An 18435-nucleotide genomic window follows, 5' to 3' on the forward strand; every position below is an offset into this window, starting at 1 on the left:
CATTCAGAGTTGTGAAGCGCAGACCCTGAGCTCTGACCGGCTGTCAGTCAAAACCCATTCAGAGCTGTGAAGCGCAGACCCTGAGCTCTGACCGGCTGTCAGTCAAAACCCATTCAGAGCTGTGAACTGCAGACCCTGAGCTCTGACCGGCTGTCTGTCAAAACCCATTCAGAGCTGTGAAGCGCAGACCCTGAGCTCTGACCGGCTGTCAGTCAAAACCCATTCAGAGCTGTGAAGCGCAGACCCTGAGCTCTGACCGGCTGTCAGTCAAAACCCATTCAGAGCTGTGAAGCGCAGACCCTGAGCTCTGACCGGCTGTCAGTCAAAAACCATTCAGAGCTGCGAAGCGCAGACCCTGAGCTCTGACCGGCTGTCAGTCAAAACCCATTCAGAGCTGCGAAGCGCAGACCCTGAGCTCTGACATCATGTACATCATTTTACTGTTCACCCTAAACAAATGTAGGTGTTTATCGGCGCCCAAATCTGCCATTTTCAACCGGTATACATACTGGTATGAGTGTAAAGGGTTAAGATAGAGGAAGATATATGAAAATGGCTGACCTGGCGGTGTGTCGTGAGGCCTGGGAGTGGAGGTCGGGGATTCCATGACTCCTTTCCTCTGGGTTCTGGGGCCCCACTCCACTGCCAGACAATGAGGCCGCAAATCAAATCAGATTTGATTTGTAACATGCACCGACACAGGTGTTACCTTACCATGAAATGTTAACTTACAAGCCCTTTAACCAGCAATGCAGTTGTAGAAGTAGAGTTAATCAAATATTTACTAAAGTAAAAAAAAAATTGGAATCAATCAAAAAGTAACACAATAATTGTACACAGGGGAACTAGGGTTCCACTGTGTTGACTCAGGTGTCCCTTTCTGAGGACCGTAAAAGTTATGTTTCTGTCTCCGGAGCTGGCCATGTACACACACACACACACACACAGGCGCACATACACGTAGGCGCTTACGCAACATGCACCCATGTGCACACATACACTACATGACCAAAAGTATGTGGACACCTGCTCGTTGAACATCTCATTCCAAAATCATGGCCGTTAATATGGAGGTGGTCCCCCTTTGCTGCTATAACAGCCTCCACTCTTCTGGGAAGGTTTTCCACTAGATGTTGGAACATTGCTGCGGGGACTTACTTCCATTTACTCACAATCATTAGTGAGGTCGGGCGATTAGGCCTGGCTCGCAGTCGGCTTTCCAATTCATCCCAAAGGTGTTCGATGGGGTTGAGGTCAGGGCTCTGCAGGCTGGTCAAGTTCTTCCACACAGATCTTAACAAACCATTTCTGTATGGACCTCGCTTTATGCGTGGGCCTTCCCTAAACTGTTGCCACAAAGTTGGAAGCACAGAAACAGCCCCAGAACATTATTCATCCTCCACCAAACTTTACGATTGGCACTATGCATTGGGGCATGTAGCATTTTCCTGGCATCCGCCAAACCCAGATTAGTCCGTCATACTGCCAAATGGTGAAGCGTGCTTCATCTCTCCAGAGAACGCGTTTCCACTGCTCCAGAGTCCAATGGTGGCGGGCTTGACATTACGCATGGTAATCTTAGGCTTGTGTGCGTTTGCTCGACCATAGATACCCTTTTCATGAAGCTCCCGACAACAAGTTATCGTGCTGACGTTTCTTCCAGAGGCAGTTTGGAACTCGGTGGTAAGTGTTTACACTCTTCAGCGCTCGGCAGTCCTGTCCCGCTTGTGTGGCCTACCACTTCGCAGCTGAGCCGTTGTTTCTCCTAGACATTTCCACTTCACAGTAACAGCACTTACAGTTGACCAGGGCAGCTCTATCATGGCAGAAATTTGACGAACTGACTTGTTGGAATGGTGGCACCCTGTGACGGTGCCACCTTGAAAGTCACTGAGCTCTTCAGTAAGGCCATTCTACTGCCAAAGTTTGTCTATGGAGAATGCATGGCTGTGTACTCGATTGTATATACCTGTCAGCAAGGGGTGTGACTGAAAAAGCCGCATCCACTAATTTGAAGGGATATCCACCTACTTTTTATATATGGTGTACATGGTTTTGTTTCCGTCTTGAGAGCCTGCCTTACCCATACACACACACACCCAGTGCTAGAACATTCGTCAAGGGGCGGTGGCTGGCTGCTCGCACTAAGCTCAGACCGTCTGTGTGAGAACCTTTAGTCTTAGCAGGCCATAAGTTTGGTCCTTGTCACAGGACCCACATAGTTCTCCCCTCTAACCGACTCAGACAGTAGGTACTGGGGGACCGGAAGGTGGCCTGACTCTGGGACTCCACCCTGCAGTAGTGAAACACTGAAACAGGGAGGACATGCATTCAATTCTACTCTCCTTTTGCATGGGACTTATTTTATTGACCCTCCTCACAACCGTATCACTTCCAGTTCTCCCAGCCTTAAGAAGCCTCAATTTAGATACTATTTCCAGCGGAGGGGCCAAGCGAATGAAATATGGACGCATAAAAATGCTGTGTGGCAGCTGCAGGGAGTTAACCGGTAGACAGAGGGAGAGAGGTTTGATATCCGTTCCCCTCTCCTCCCCTCTATACGGGGCGAGGACATGTCCAAAGGAACCGTTTCCATCCATGAACTGTAGAGATTTTTCCCCCTCCGTATATTGCTAATTCAACATGCACAATAAGCTGACTAGGAGGGATCCTCTCATGCATGGGTCCATGGGATTTATCCAGGGGACTTCATTGGGAAATATATGGGTGTGTTTAGGGTTTGTACTTTACAGGAGACTGTGTGTCTTCTTTAATGTTTCTAAACTGATCCCTTTCTACTAAAACAGTTGCAAACAGAGTCTAGACTTCTGTCGATCTCAGTGCCACTGTAGACACAGGTGTATAGAAATGGAAGGGCTTGTGAAGGGCTTGTGAACCTTGCCCTCTAATGTTACAGAACCAAGCATGTGGATAAGGGAGCCAGGGTGAATGCTAAACTAAAACCGAGGGACTGAAAAGACAGTGTTAAACATTAGACATTACCTAAGGCAGTTCTACTTGCTTTGTAAATTAAACCGCCCCCCAGAGATTTTGAAGAACCCCCCCCCAAAACCCCTGGTGAGAGAACAGTGATAACAGATGTAAAGCTGGACCCCTCCCATCTGCCTTCAGTTATTTACTGATACTAATCAGTACCAGTACTCCTGACCATGTTATTGGTGATTTGGTCTGAATCTGCTTGGTTGTTTCTCACACACACACAGACACACACACAGACACACACACAGACACACACACAGACACACACACAGACACACACAGACGGACACACAGACGGACACACGGACGGACGGACACACGGACGGACGGAAGGAAGGAATAAAGGAAATGTTTAGCCGTGTGTGACTGACAACCAAACAGGTTCAGACCAAATCACCAATAACATGGTCAGGAGTACTGGTACTGATTAGTATCAGTAAATAACTGAACATGCATTGTGGTGAAGCTGTTAAATGTCATCATACAGCACAGTAGGTGTTTCTTTATGCGGATATTATTGTTCCAGGAAAGGGATGGTAATTGTTGAGATAGTAATAGCAGACGCCTAATGTTGGGGAGGAACTCATGCAGTATAATGAATCAAATAAAACGAAAGGGCTTGGATGAGTGTGAGCATTCCTACACAGATCGACGCACGCACACACACCCTGCAACTCACAGCCGTGTGTGTGTGTGTGTGTGTGTGTGTGTGTGTGTGTGTGTTAGCTGTACAGTCGTCCCTATGGATGAGATCACCTCTGGAGGAACGCTCCTCACCACCAGGCCTCTCTATGAATCAGACACCCCAGTCCAGCACAGAGTAGACCTGCTCTCCTTTGTGTCGCTGAGACGCAGGGTACTGTACTAACAAGGCCAGCCGATATCATTAATAGTTGTGATATTGCATTGACTCCAGACAGCTATTACCTTGTAATGAACAGAATGTAGACAAGAAGTCACACTATCTGTTGTACTGTGAGACAGTGTGGGATACTGTAGTTCTCACCTCTGTTTGGAATGGGTTGCTATAGCTAGGCTATGTCTTTATCTCTGTGCCATACAAAACTGCTGAGAATAAAGTAAACTACAATGTAGTCACTATTGACAACAGTGTTGGTGTTTATACTATCAACTTGTACAATATGTTGTACATGCTGTGCTATGGTGATGTGGAGATGAATGTTAAGTTCTCCATCATCAAAGGGCCAGACTTGGAGACAGGAGATGTTCACTTAAATTCCCCTCCACCCCCCGTAGTGAGTACTACAATATTTCTGTTATAGCATTTGGTTTAGTAGTTCCTGTTGGATTTTCAGTTTCAATGACATCAAAGCCTGAATCTTATCTGACATTGTGTGTTTTGGCTCTGATCACGGTTCCTTAACAGGAATTGGATATGAAAAGAGCTATGCCTTGAAGTTGAAATGAGGCCTGTCTGAGGATAAGACAGTGGAAAATGTTTGGTTTAGTACATTCCTGGCCTACCTGGAATATCCAGGGCTGAGTCTGACACTGCAGAGAGGAAGAGACCCGCGTTAAAACAAACATGTTGGGGGAGAAGTGGGCATATCTGCTGCTGAACCCGCTAAGTATGAGCCTAATGGTTTAGGCGGAGGGCTCAGGTAGTGTTTGTGGTGAAATCATTGACAAGGAAGTCCACCATTGCTTGGAGAAATAGTCAAACTTAATGATGAGTTAAAACGTCCCAAGTGGGGCCTCCCGAGTGGCGCAGTGGTCTAAGGCACTGCATCACAGTGCTTGCTGTGCCACTAGAGGTTCTGGGTTTGAGTCCAGGCTCTGGTCACAACTGCTCTGCCATCAGATGTGCTGCATAAAAAAATATTATGACCGCGCATTGCAGGAAATTTGTCTGGGCTAGCCTCGATCACCTCTCCTTCCAACCCCGCAACCCCTCATCTTCTCTACTACACTCTTGATTGTGCTTAATTTGACAGATGCTTAATTTGACAGATGTTGAAAGGAACCCATTTGGAGGGGAACTTAATGTAACAAACAAATGTGCTCCAAACAAGAAATTCTCTTTTATCCAGGCCAGGGAAATTGTGAAATCTAAACATTCCCAGAGAAGAAGAAGTGGCCATATGTTTTACACAGTCTGGTTGTATATCATATTACTGTGTTTCTGGGACGAGGCCGAAACACATGTAGGCATCTGTGTTGGCCAGCTATCTCCTGGGTCCAAACCTAGGTTCTCCTAAAGCGGACATGGATTTCTGTGTGGTAGGGGCACTGGGAGAGAGCCAGGGAGAAACTAGAAGGCCTGATATTAATTCAAATCAGAGATGGGATCAGTCTGAGCTCTTGCCCCGAGGACGTCATTCAGTGAATAACGGACTGAATGCAGTCATTAGCTTGTTATAAATTACGGATGGAACGTTTGAAACTCCTGCTTAATAAACAGTACAACCTGTCCTCTGTTTGGTAGGAGCCCAGCCTGGGCCACGGTTTGGTTTCGCTCGTTAGAATGATAATTCAGTTCAAAATCAGTTCAAAATAATAATAATAATATATACACTACCGGTCAAAGGTTTTAGAACCCCTACTCATTGAAAGTTTTTTCTTCATTTTTACTATTTTTTACATTGTAGAATTAATAGTGAAGATATCAAAACTATGAAATAACACATATGGAATCATGTAGTGACCAAAAAAGTGTTAAACAAATATAAATATATTTTATATTTGAGATTATTCAATATAGCCACCCTTTGCCTTGATGACAGCGTTTCACACTCTTGGCATTCTCTCAACCAGCTTCACCTGGAATGCTTTTCCAACAGTCTTGAAGGAGTTCCCACATATGCTGAGCACTTGTTGGCTGCTTTTCTCACCCCGAACCACCAACTGACGACCGCAGTCAGCTTGCAGGCACGCCACAAGGAGTCGCTAGAGCACGATGAGACAAGGAAATCCCGTCCGGCCAAACCTTCCCCTAACCTGGACAATGCTGGGCCAATTATGCACCGCCCCATGGGTCTCCTGGTCATGGCCAGCTGTGACATAGCCTGGGATCGAACCCGAGGCTGTAGTGGTGTCTCAGCACTGCAATGCAGTGACTTAGACCGCTGCGGCACTCGGTAGGCCTGGGAGGTCTGTTATTATTCCCGTCTTCCAAATCATCTCAACACACACCAGAATGATTTTGTTTTAAGAGTTCACAGATACAAATCACTAATGGCAAACCATTTGTCTTGGAGAAAACTGATCAAGAGTTTTGAACAGCATGTTGTTTCTATTTGACTCGGTTTATGGGATATATCCTTTATAGAGCGGTCTGTAGACTGGGTGAAAACCGCTGTCTTGTCTCGTGACTCCCTCATCAGGAATGAGCCGTGCACATGTGGGTTTTTAAACCCTGTGTGTGAACGCTGCATCAATGCCCTGTGCTCTACTGTCTCCACAGGGGGTAGGGGCCACAGTCAGGACCCTCTTTACAAGCTACCTTGTGTTGAGTCCTGAAGCATTCCATCAAACAGTTAGGCAATGACCAGTCAGTCGTGTTTGAAACATCCCCTGGCAAAGGCCTTTATGTCCTCTGTGTGTGTCCTGCTGTCACATGCTAGACTAGACTATCTAACAGACAACCAGGCATCTGATACAGGGACACCACCCCATTAAGCCATTTAACTAGCCAGGGTCACTTACCCAGGCTCCTCTGTTCTCTGACCAGCCACAGGTGGACCTCTAACAGCACAGGGGCCCAATTTCACCTTTGACCATGTGAGATATGCCACCAATGACTCCTCCATACCTGAATGAACAGGTTAAGTATTGCTAAACAGGGTGGTGACGTTGGCCCGGCTATGGCCCCCTTTTTTAAGTTAATTTACAGTTGGGGTTAGCATGGGACGAATGGGGGTTGCAGTCTACAGATGAGATCTGCACTGCTACGTCCGTTATCTGTTATTCCACAAAAATGTATTGAATACTTTATAGGAGGCATGCTGTGAACTTCCACTCTGCAGGGCCCTGCTGTCACATGAGCTGAGCAAATGTTTTTTATGTAATAATGGGGAGTGATTTGCAGTGGGCCAGCTGTCTGGGCTCTGGATCAGGAAGGGGGGAGATGAGATCAATGCAGAACCATGTCCGATCAGAGAGGCCTGGGGGCTGGGCAGGGGAGGGGGGCCTCCCTTCCTCCCTCTCTCCATGACTCTCGTTGAATGTGAAAGACTTATGAGCATATCCATCAACTCTTTCTTTCTCTCTCTACCTCCCTCTCTCTCCTCTCCCACAGTGACCGGCACCATGTCTCCAGCTCCATCCCGGTCCCGACAGGAGCCAAGTCTCAGCTCAGTGTCTCGGCTGCGTCCGAAGTGGGCTTCCCCAGCCACACCAGCACTCCAGATCCGGGCTCTCTGAGGAAAAGGGCCAGTTCCGAGGCAGACAAGCAGAAGTACAAGGCCTCCCCTCCTCCCAGCTACGACACGACCATATCCATGGACCAGCCCCAGAGTGCACCGCCCGACCCCAAACCCTCCCCCAAGCACTTGTCCTCCTCCCTGGACTCTAGCATTGACCTGGCCAAGACTCTGGAGGTTCAGGGACCAGCCCTGGGGGAGGGAGAACGAGAGGTAGAAAGAGAGGTAAAGGAGGTTGTGGAGGAGCAAGAGCAACAGCCCTCCAGCACTACTACAGGAGGCTCAGATTCTCCCACTCTGGCGGGAAGCACCACCAGTGAGCAGCATGCAGACCATACCATGAATGGCTCAGTAGTGCAAGGCGAGGGGCTGGGGGGGCCCGCAACAGGGCTAATGTTGACCATAGCATTAAACCCAGAGATGTGCTGCTCAGTGGAGCAGGCAGAGGAGATTATGGGGACAGAGGCCACAGGCCTGGGTTTAGAGATGGGCCTTGTGGATGGGGCCAGGCTGGAGGACTACCCCTGCATCCCCGTGGAGCACGCCGTGGCTGTGGAGTGTGACGAGCAGGTTCTGGGCGAGCTGGATGCCGCCGGCTTCGAGGAGTTCTCCCGCCGCATCTATGCACTAAACGAGAACATGTCCAGCTTCCGCAGGCCACGCAAGAACTCTGAGAAGTGAGGACAGGTGGGACCTTAGGAGTGAGGACAGGAGTCACATGGCACATGAGTCAGGGACATGAACATAGTGCAGGGGGGGTCCTGTGTGTGTGCTTTGGTGTGATTGTCCCTCTCCCCAAGCAGCAATAGAAAAACAAACATAGGCGCTACATTATCTGGAATGATGACCAATTTGCACTTCTTCTCGAAAAATATTTCTATAATCCTTTAAATGAAATAAAGCGAATGTTTGTGATTGAAATGCTTCCTGGGCCTTCTTCTTTCAGGGTGCATGGCAGTGTTGTGAGAGGGAGGGAGGGAGTGTGTGTGTGTGTGTGTGTGTGTGTGTGTGTGTGTGTGTGTGTGTGTGTGTGTGTGTGTGTGGTAACTACACACATAAAATGCATCCTTCCTTGAAGTAAGCAGTGATCTAACACGAGTAGGTTCATGAAAGCTATAGTGGAGTCCCTACTTGTACCTGTACAGTCCTGCTAAATCAGTAATGACTTAAAGGTAATGAGGAAGGAAAGGTTCATTAGAACAGAGCCAAAGCCTTCGGCATGGCTGACAGAGGAAATGACTTACAGCAAAGACCTATCCCACCTCTGACCTCTGTCACCTATTAGGAAACCGACCAGTCACTAGGCCAGTGCAGCTTAGACCGTTGGCCCAATCAGATACTCCATAACTGTTACACCTTGCACCTCCAGGTCCATCAACCCCACCAGCCATTGGACAGGGCTGCCCTGTCTCTATCTCCAGGGACCATCACTGTTCTGTGCTGGTTGAGTACGAGAAGAGAAAATAAAAGAGAGGAGCGAAGCAGGCAGGCTTGAGCTCATGGCACATGGCAGGGATACAGTGCAATTTTTCTGGCTTTTTCCTCCATACCTGCTTTCTCCTTATTTGACTATTTTAATAAGCACCATTGATATAAGTATTCATATGAAGTCCAATTATCCAGATATTATTCAATAGACCAAAACATGAATGATGTGTACTGTATGCTGTTGAAATGTTGCACTCAGGCCCTACATATTAATGACACATAATGACCTTTTTACATTTTAGTCCGCTTATCTATTTTATCCGCTTTCTTTTTCTTTTCCCTGTTGAGCTACTTTTTGTATTCTTGCGTTGGTGTCCATTGGCCACTATGTGTGTTATTTATGTCTCTCACTGCTTTTGTTTGTTTGCTTGTTTTAAAGGAAATCATGGTTTCTCTTTTCCTCTCATGGGCAGTCAGTCGGTCATTCATTGATATTGTCAAGTGTTAATGGTCATCAGCCCTGGGTTCAAATCTTTCAAATACGTACATATAATCTGGATCTAACTGTGTCCCCTCAGGAAAGGACCAGAGATCCCTGTAGACAGAAGCGAATATAGACAACTGATTTGCATACTGCCCACCGTATACAGTACAGCATAGATGGACTCGCAACAAGCCCCCTTTTTGGGGGGGGGGGGGGTGTATTATGATCAAGTACTGTGGTGGATGTTGAAATGTATTGTATTTAAAATGAGAGATTAAACCATTGTGGGTCATTTCCATTAAATGCTATACAGCATGTGACCTTGTACATATACTTTTGTATGAAGAGTTTTTTGTTAATAAAGACTTACAGTCCAATAGCATGGATGTATTGTAGCCCCGTTTACACTGTGGTCTACCTGTGTTTGTTTCAGAGGTGTGCATGCGTATGCCTTTTATTTAACCTTTATTTATCCAGTTTAGGCTCGTAATCTCTTGTAACATAACTGGTATTGTAGCATCTGTCAACAGACCGTGAGATAGGACAACTTACAAGTAACTTTGTTCTGGTGCACTGATCTCTTGTCACTGATCCTTTGGACAAATCCCAATTTCTCAGGTGTTCGCATCTTTTCAATTTCAGAAGGGGAAGGAACATTTGGCCCATAGCCTGTAACTTGCAAAGAGATGGAGATGAAGCTACCGCTCTGCCCCAGAACATAATCAAGCATCTGATGCAATTCTCATGATTTTAGTTCTGGGTTTCTGAGATTAGGCTGTGTTTCAACAGGTAGCTCAAATCTGATCTTTTTTCCCACTAATTGGTCTTTTGACCAATCACATCAGATCTTTTCATGTCAGATATTTTTCAGGGCTGGTCTGATTGGTCAAAATCCCAATTATTGAGGAAAAAACAGAATTGGGCTGCCTGTCTAAATGCAGCTGTTGAAATCAAACCTATTTTGTATGAGAGACCAATGCATGTGTGCATGCATGTGTGTGAGTGCATTATTGAGTCAGGGATGGTGTGTTTGTGAGTGTATGTATGTTTGAGTGTAAATTAATGAGTGCGGTGTAGTTCTGTCAGCAGGATAATGATGCAGTCAGTCAGGCAATCCAGCCCTGTCCTCTGGCTCCCCCTCAGTCCCCCTTCTGGATCACACATGCACACCTCATTAGCTAGAATTGAAGCTGCAAACACTCTCACTTGTTCTAAATGAAAGACTATTCAATCTGCTTTTCAGTTAGTTTTATTTAAATCGCCAGATATCCAAGCTTCTATCTTTCATGGAGAGAAATGGGACCCCTTTATTAACTGTCGATCAATGGTCATGTCTGCAGCCAGATGTCTTCAGAATGAGATATAAAGAAGTCAATGAAGTTGCATTTTGTAAGAGCTTGTAAGGCATGTAGATTAGATTTGTCTTTATTAGGTAACTGTATCATCATAGCTAATGTACCAGATAGTGGTTGGTTGGTTGCAGTTTAGCCAGCAGACCTGACGCTTGCTTACAGCTGCACAACAGGGTGGGACAGGCGGTTTGTTTAAATGAAGACACCACGGGGCCAGTGCTAGCTATGGCTCGGAAAACATTCCTCAATCCAGAGAGGAAAAATGGTGTTGACTCTGAATTGTCCCATTATCCCAACTGTTAAGCCGAGAAGATTGAATGAAAAACGGACCTTTTCGTCCTCGTGCTAGGTAGCAGAAGCCACAGCATCCCTTTATGAATGGCACTAGAACGTGCGTTGAACTACAAAAGTATAATCCAGTGCGGGGAATGGCTTAGAATATGTTCAACTCTCCCAAAACTATGATGCTCGTCTGAAGTACAATAATGAATTGGTAATCCATGTCAGTGTTGTGAAGGGTGCAGTAACTAAGGCAATAAACAGCCACACACTAGAACATTGTTGTTGTCTTTCAATAGTTAATTTCTTTGTTGGAGCTCCAAAAACATAACTGGACCCTGTACCAACATGAGTTCGATGGCACATACTCAAATACACTGACGCATACAGTTTTCTGAAGAAAAAATAGCAGTTTAATCTTCTCGGTGTAACAGATGGGATAATTGGACAATTCAGAGTACAACGCCATTTCTTTTCTCTGGATTGAGGTACGTTTTCCAAGCCATATCTCGCCTCCACGGTGTCTTAATTTAAGCAAACAACCTGTCCGACCTTGTAGTGCAGCTGTAAGCAAGCATAAGGTGTTGGATCTGTTGGCTAGTTGCAGCTGTGAGGTGAAGAGATGACCAATGAGCACCTTAAATTCCAACCATTCCAGCCAAACATCCCACGGCATAAAGGAAATCAGTGTATGTCCTATCCATAGCTGACATACATTCATAATGGAGCCATCAAAAGTATTTTTAAGAAGGAAAGGAAAATACAGTGGTCAAGTAAGAACTCAACTGAAATTCCTGCACCCCATTAGATGGTTGTGTGGAGGGAGGGGCTTTCAGGTTCAGCGGTCTTGTCCTTAGAAAGCCTTTCATCTGTAATTGAGTTAAATGACCAGAGAGGAGGAGACAAGGAAAGGGCTTGATGTTTTACATATCTATTTTCTTTTTTCTCATATCTTTCTACTATATCTCTATGATTCGATTAACAATTCAAGACATGACTTCATACTGAAACAGTATACTGTACCTCTACCCCCTTCCTTCTCTTTATTCTATATTTAGCTTTTAGGAACTTACTTAAACCTCTTAGTTTTCTCGTGTCTTAAAAGGAACTAAGAGTTCCCTCCATTTTGTACTACCCAAGTCATGTCCCTGTCCGATTCTGAGGTTATCCAGCCAGTTGTATCATGCACTTTTAGTCTACTCCACCCTGACAGACCGCATGGCTCTGGAAACTAATATGTCCTCTGGTCATCTTTTAAAGAGTTACAAGACTGATATCGTCTTGCAATGAATCCATCCTGCCCGTTTGAAGCCCTTCATTACCACTGTAGGAAATAACCCAAATAATCTGGGTAACCTAATAACACATCTCAAAAGAACTGCATTGGTTTGCTCAAATTGAGTTACAAACAACTGGATTCACTTGTTCCATACATCCTGGGAACCATATAGATATGTGAGTATTCAGCTACTACAAATACACTATCCTATCTGGATGACCTCACTGTGAACTGTTGAACATGTTAAACTGTTTGGAATGTACAGTCGTGGCCAAAAGTTTTGAGAATGACACAAATATACATTTTCACAAAGTCTGCTGCCTCAGTTTGTATGATGGCAATTTGCATATACTCCAGAATGTTATGGAGAGTAATCAGAGGAATTGCAATTAATTGCAAAGTCCCTCTGCCATGCAAATGAACTAAATCCCCCCCAAAAACATTTCTACTGCATTTCAGCCCTGCCAATAAAGGACCAGCTTACATCACGTCAGTGATTCTCTCGTGAACACAAATGTGAGTGTTGACGAAGACAAGGCTGGAGATCACTCTTTCATGATGATTGAGTTGGAATAACAGACTGGAAGCTTCAAAAGGAGGGTGGTGCTTGGAATCATTGTTCTTCCTCTGTCAATCATGGTTACCTGTAAAGAAACACGTGCCGCCATCATTGCTTTGCACAAAAAGGGCTTCACAGGCAAGGATATTGCAGCCAGTAAGATTGCACCTAAATCAACCATTTATCGGATCATCAAGATCTTCAAGGAGAGCGGTTCAATTGTTGTGAAGAAGGCTTCAGGGCGCCCAAGAAAGTCCAGCAAGCGCCAGGACCGTCTCCTAAAGTTGATTCAGCTGGGGGATCGGGGAACCACCAGTACAGAGCTTGCTCAGGAATGGCAGCAGGCAGGTGTGAGTGCATCTGCACGCACAGTGAGGCAAAGACTTTTGGAGGATGGCCTGGTGTCAAGAAGGGCAGCAAAGAAGCCACTTCTCTCCAGGAAAAACATCAGGGACAGACTGATATTCTGCAAAAGGTACAGGGATTGGACTGCTGAGGACTGGGGTAGAGTCATTTTCTCTGATGAATCCCCTTTCCGATTGTTTGTGGCAGCTGGAAAAAGCCTGTCCAGAGTAGACAATGTGAGCGCTACCATCAGTCCTATGTCATGCCAACAGTAAAGCATCCTGAGACCATTCATGTGTGGGGTTGCTTCTCAGCCAAGGGAGTGGGCTCACTCACAATTTTGCCTAAGAACACAGCCATGAATAAAGAATAGTACCAACACATCCTCAGAGAGCAACTTCTCCCAACCATCCAGGAACAGTTTGGTGATGAACAATGCCTTTTCCAGCATGATGGAGCACCTTGCCATAAGGCAAAAGTGATAGCTAAGTGGCTCGGGGAACAAAACATCTATATTTTGGGTCCATGGCTAGGAAACTCCCTAGACCTTAATCCCATTGAGAACTTGTGGTCAATCCTCAAGAGGCGGGTGGACAAACAAAAACCCACAAATTCTGACAAACTCCAAGCATTGATTATGCAAGAATGGGCTGCCATCAGTCAGGATGTGGCCCAGAAGTTAATTGACACCATGCCAGGGCAGATTGCAGAGGTCTTGAAAAAGAAGGGTCAACACTGCAAATATTGACTCTTTGCATCAACTTCATGTAATTGTCAAAGGCCTTTGACACTTATGAAATACTTGTAATTATACTTCAGTATTCCATAGTAACATCTGACAAAAGACACTGAAGCAGCAAACTTTATGAAAATTAATATTTGTGTCATTCTCAAAACTTTTTGCCACAACTGTACAGTGCATTTGGAAAGTAGTCAGACCCCTTGACTTTTTCCACGTTACAGCCTTTGGATTAAATAGTTTTTTTCCACATCAATCTACACATAATACCCCATAATGACAAAGCAAAAACAGGTTTAGAAATGTTGGCAAATGTTTGTTTTTTTTTACTGAAATTATTACATTTACATACACTTAGGTTGGAGTCATTAAAACTCGTTTTTCATCCACTCCACAAATTTCTTGTTAAACTATAGGTTTGGCAAGTCGATTAGGATATCTACTTAGTGCATGACAAGTCATTTTTCCAACAGTTGTTTACAGACAGATTATTTCACTTATCATTCACTGTATCACAATTCCAGTGGGTCAGAAGTTTACATACACTCGGTCGTCAGTTGAAAAGTGTTTCCTCCCACACATTGGTGCATCTGGCTTCTGGGTTAAGCGAGCAGGTGTTAAGTGCGGTTTGGCGGGTCATGTTTTGGAGGACGCATGACTCGACCTTCGTCTCTCCCGAGCTCGTTGGGGAGTTGCAGCAATAAGACAAAATCGTAATCACAAAATAGTTTTTTAAAAGAATGATAGGGGCCACTATGTTCTTGGGGACAATCAATGCTGCAGAACTATTTTGGTACCCTTCCCCAGATCTGTACCTCGACACAATCCTGTCTCTGAGCTCTACTGATTTCTTTGACCACATGGCTTGGTTTTTGCTCTGACATGCACTGTCAACTGTGGGACCTTATATAGACAGGTGTGTGCCTTTCCAAATCATATCCAGTCAATTGAATTTACCACAGGTGGACTTCAATCAAGTTGTAGAAACATCTCAAAGATGATCAGTGGAAACAGGATGCACCTGAGCTCAATTTCGAGTCTCATAGCAACAGAATACGTGTGTAAATAAGGTATTGTTTTTTGGGTATCATGCATTTGCAAAAATTCTAAAAACCTGTTCGCTTTGTCATTGTGGGGTATTGTGTGTAGATTGATGAGAAATATATATTTTTAAATTATTTTTAGAAAAAGGCTGTAACTTAACAAAATGTGGAAAAAGGGAAGGGGTCTGAATACTTTCCGAATGCGCTGTATGCACAAGTTTATGCACAATTATACTACAAAAATATATAATGCAACAATTTCAAAGATTTTACTGAGTTACAGTTCATAGAAGGAAATCAGTCATTTGAAATGAATGAATTGTGCTCTAATCTATGGATTTCACATGACTGGGCAGGGGCGCAGCCATGGGTGGGCCTGCAGGTGATGAAGCCGTATGTGGAGGTTCTTGGTGTGGTTACACATGGTCTGCGGTTGTGAGGCCGGTCGGCTGTATTGCCAAATTCTCTAAGACGAGGTTGGTAGAGAAATGAACATTCAATTCTCTGGCAACAGCTCTGTTGAACAGTCCTGCCGTCAGCATGACAATTACATGCTCCCGCAAATCTTTGTGGCGTTGTGTTGTGTGACAAAACTGCACATTTTGGAGTGGCCATTTATTTCCCCCAAACAAGGTGCACCTGCATAATGATCATGCTGTTTTATCAGCTTCTTGATATGCCGTACCTCTCAGTTGGATGGATTATCTTGGCAAAAGATACACACTGTTCAAATCAGTGCACAGCTCGCTTTATAGTGGTGTGTTTGTCTATAAATGGATTAATATGAGAATACCCCTTCCCCTCATGGTACACGAACATTACCAACACACATACAGCGCCTTGCCTCGTTTAAAACAACGGCAGTTTGTGGGAGCATCTATAGAAAACTCCATTCCGATTGCTCCATTCCATCAACATTACTTCAATGTCATAGAGTTCAATGAAATGCAGCTAGAGTGTAGCCTACTGTACCATTGTGTGTAGTGATTGTATGAGTAATGCTATTTGCCTCGCACCATCAACAGTCCATTTAAGACTAATCAGAGGTGATGAGAATGAGATGAGAGCTTGAGTCAAAAATCACATCTGGCAGGTGTTCAACAGTATAGATTTAAGTTGACAGAGAGAGGAATGTGGAGTGGAGTTTTTAAGTCATTAGTGAGCAGATACCTCATACTGGGACCATAATTATTTATAGCTGGATTATAGTCATAATACAAGGATAAGGGGAATAGGTTTCAAGTATGGAGGGAAAACGCTCTGCTCCGGTCCCCATGTCTGAGAAATAGTTAAAGTTTGATTATTCGTCATATACACGTGAAGTACACAGTGCAACAAAATGCTGACTTCCAGGTTCACCTCTCGACAATGCAACAACAATAAAAAAGTAATTACGGAAATAAGGAGTACTAGAAAATAAAAGATCAATGAAGGAACATTTGATAATATTGTTTGCAAAAATATACTAAAAGAAGGTGTCCCAGCCTCTCCTCTCTTCTCCTCTCCTGGGGTCTGGACTATGTGAGCATGTCTAGGCCATGCAACGCCGCATTGCAGTCCAGTCAGCTGTTTCACCCATCTCAGCCCCCCGGTCCAGTCACCCCTCCAGTGTTTTCATTTAAAAACCCACATCTTTCCCTCCCTCTCCGCAAACCTGCCTTTTTATGAGGCTGAATCACTTCTCTCCACAGGCACATGTTGAGCCTCATGAAATGAATTTGTGTGGAACTGATTTCATTAGAGAGATATCAATATTGGGATTGGAGAGATGACAGTGGAATATACTGGGCAAAAAATAACATTGCAGTGACCGTGACGGTTCCTTTGTGGACCTTTGTGAGATGAAATCCATAGGACACAATCGCTTAGGCTGACGTCAACGCAGTGCTTGCTAGCTAACAAGCTCATATGAACACTGTGTGTTAAATTAACACTTTGTGTCATTCTATAAGTACCTTTACAAGCTATGAGTGGTGTAATTGGGGGGGAGAGGAATACACAATACATTTTTTGCAACAGTCCCTTTCGGCTAACAATGGGTAACAATATCACCGAAATATCTCTCACTACACCAAAGGAATTATCAGATTTTTGTTACCGGATGATCAGTTTGTTGTACAGCTATAGATGGCTACATGTTTTTCTGTGAGATGTAAGATGTGCTCTCTTGGACACTGCATCGCTCTCTCTTTCTTTCTGTCCTCATTTCTCAATTATTTTCATTCTTTCTTTTCCCTTTGAGGGACAGCCATGCATTAATAGATTATGTGTATCTTGTGACTGATAGGATGGATGACCATCCTCTCACCATACTCTTCACAACAATGGCAGCCTGCAGACCTTTCTTAGGGGATTAGGATTGCATCAGTTCTGAATGAATATACATGAGGCGAGGAGAGGGTATTTATAATGTTGACAGCACAGGAGGCTGCTGAGGGGAGGACGGCTCATAATAATGGTGGGAACGGCGCAAATGGAATGGCATCAAACACCTAGAAACCATGTGTTTGATGTATTTGATACCATTCCACTTATTCTGCTCCAGTCAATAACTCAAACCTGTTCTCCCCAATTAAGATACCACCAACCTCCTGTGGTTGACAGTGACCCTTTCACCCATGTATGCCCAGACACATTTTGCAGGCAGCAGACCTAATTGAGAGGATTAGTAGACCTAATGCACCAATTCTGTTAAAATATGCATGGGAAGAGGAGAGTGCAGTTATGTTGACACTTTCAGCCATGTACACTGAATGTACAGAACATTAGGAACACCTTCCTAATTTTGAGTTAGAACAGCCTCAATTCGTCTGGGCATGGACTCTACAAGGTGTTGAAAGTGCTCCACAGGGATGCTGGCCCATGTTGACTCCAATGCTTCTCAGAGTTGTGTCAAGTTGCCTGGATGTCCTTTGGATGGTGGACAATTATTGATAAAAACTGTTGAGCGTGAAAAACCCAGCAGCGTTGCAATTCTTGACACACTCAAACCAGTGCGTCTGGCACCTACTACCATACCTTGTTCAATGGAACTTAAATATTTTGTCTTGCCCATTCACCCTCTGAATGGCACACATACCCAATCCATGTCATAATCCTTCTTTAACCTTTCTCCTCCCCATCTACACTGATTTAAGTGGATTTAACAAGTGACGTCAATAATAATTCACCTGGATTCACATGGTCAGTCTGCCATGGAAAGATGTGTTCCTAATGTTTTGTACACTCAGTGTATAACCCACCCACACGTCATTTGTAAGTGTCTATCAACATTCTAAATCCCCTCTTTTCTGCATTACTGCAGACTTCCTCAACTGCCTAGACAGAGCAGTTCGAACCGTTCTCTGGACAGCTTCTCCCCTGGACCAAACTGTCTCTCGAAATGCCTGAAGACATTTGGCCGTCTGTGCTCTGACTTATTCAGAGCGCATCTTTTAATGAGACACACATGTACACTGTCAGCAAGGATGTACATAAGAAGCCAATCATATATTTTATATGACACGGCAATCATTTATTTTACCAGAGAAGACCTTTCATATGAG

At 44.6% G+C, this 18435-nt stretch overlaps 1 protein-coding gene across 1 annotated transcript in view; it reads left to right on the plus strand.

The window, feature by feature from the left end:
• Window positions 1-9699, plus strand: part of LOC118390101 (UV radiation resistance-associated gene protein-like) — a 137055-nt gene extending 127356 nt beyond the window's left edge. The window contains exon 15 of the mRNA XM_035780325.2: window positions 7259-9699. Within this exon, the coding sequence (XP_035636218.1) occupies window positions 7259-8063 (805 nt within the window). The 3' untranslated portion in view covers window positions 8064-9699. The remainder of the gene's footprint in view (window positions 1-7258) is intronic.
• The last annotated feature ends 8736 nt before the right edge of the window (window positions 9700-18435 follow it).

The sequence above is a fragment of the Oncorhynchus keta genome, chromosome 11 (assembly GCF_023373465.1).
Source record: "Oncorhynchus keta strain PuntledgeMale-10-30-2019 chromosome 11, Oket_V2, whole genome shotgun sequence".
In the NCBI taxonomy this organism is placed as follows: Eukaryota; Metazoa; Chordata; class Actinopteri; order Salmoniformes; family Salmonidae; genus Oncorhynchus; species Oncorhynchus keta.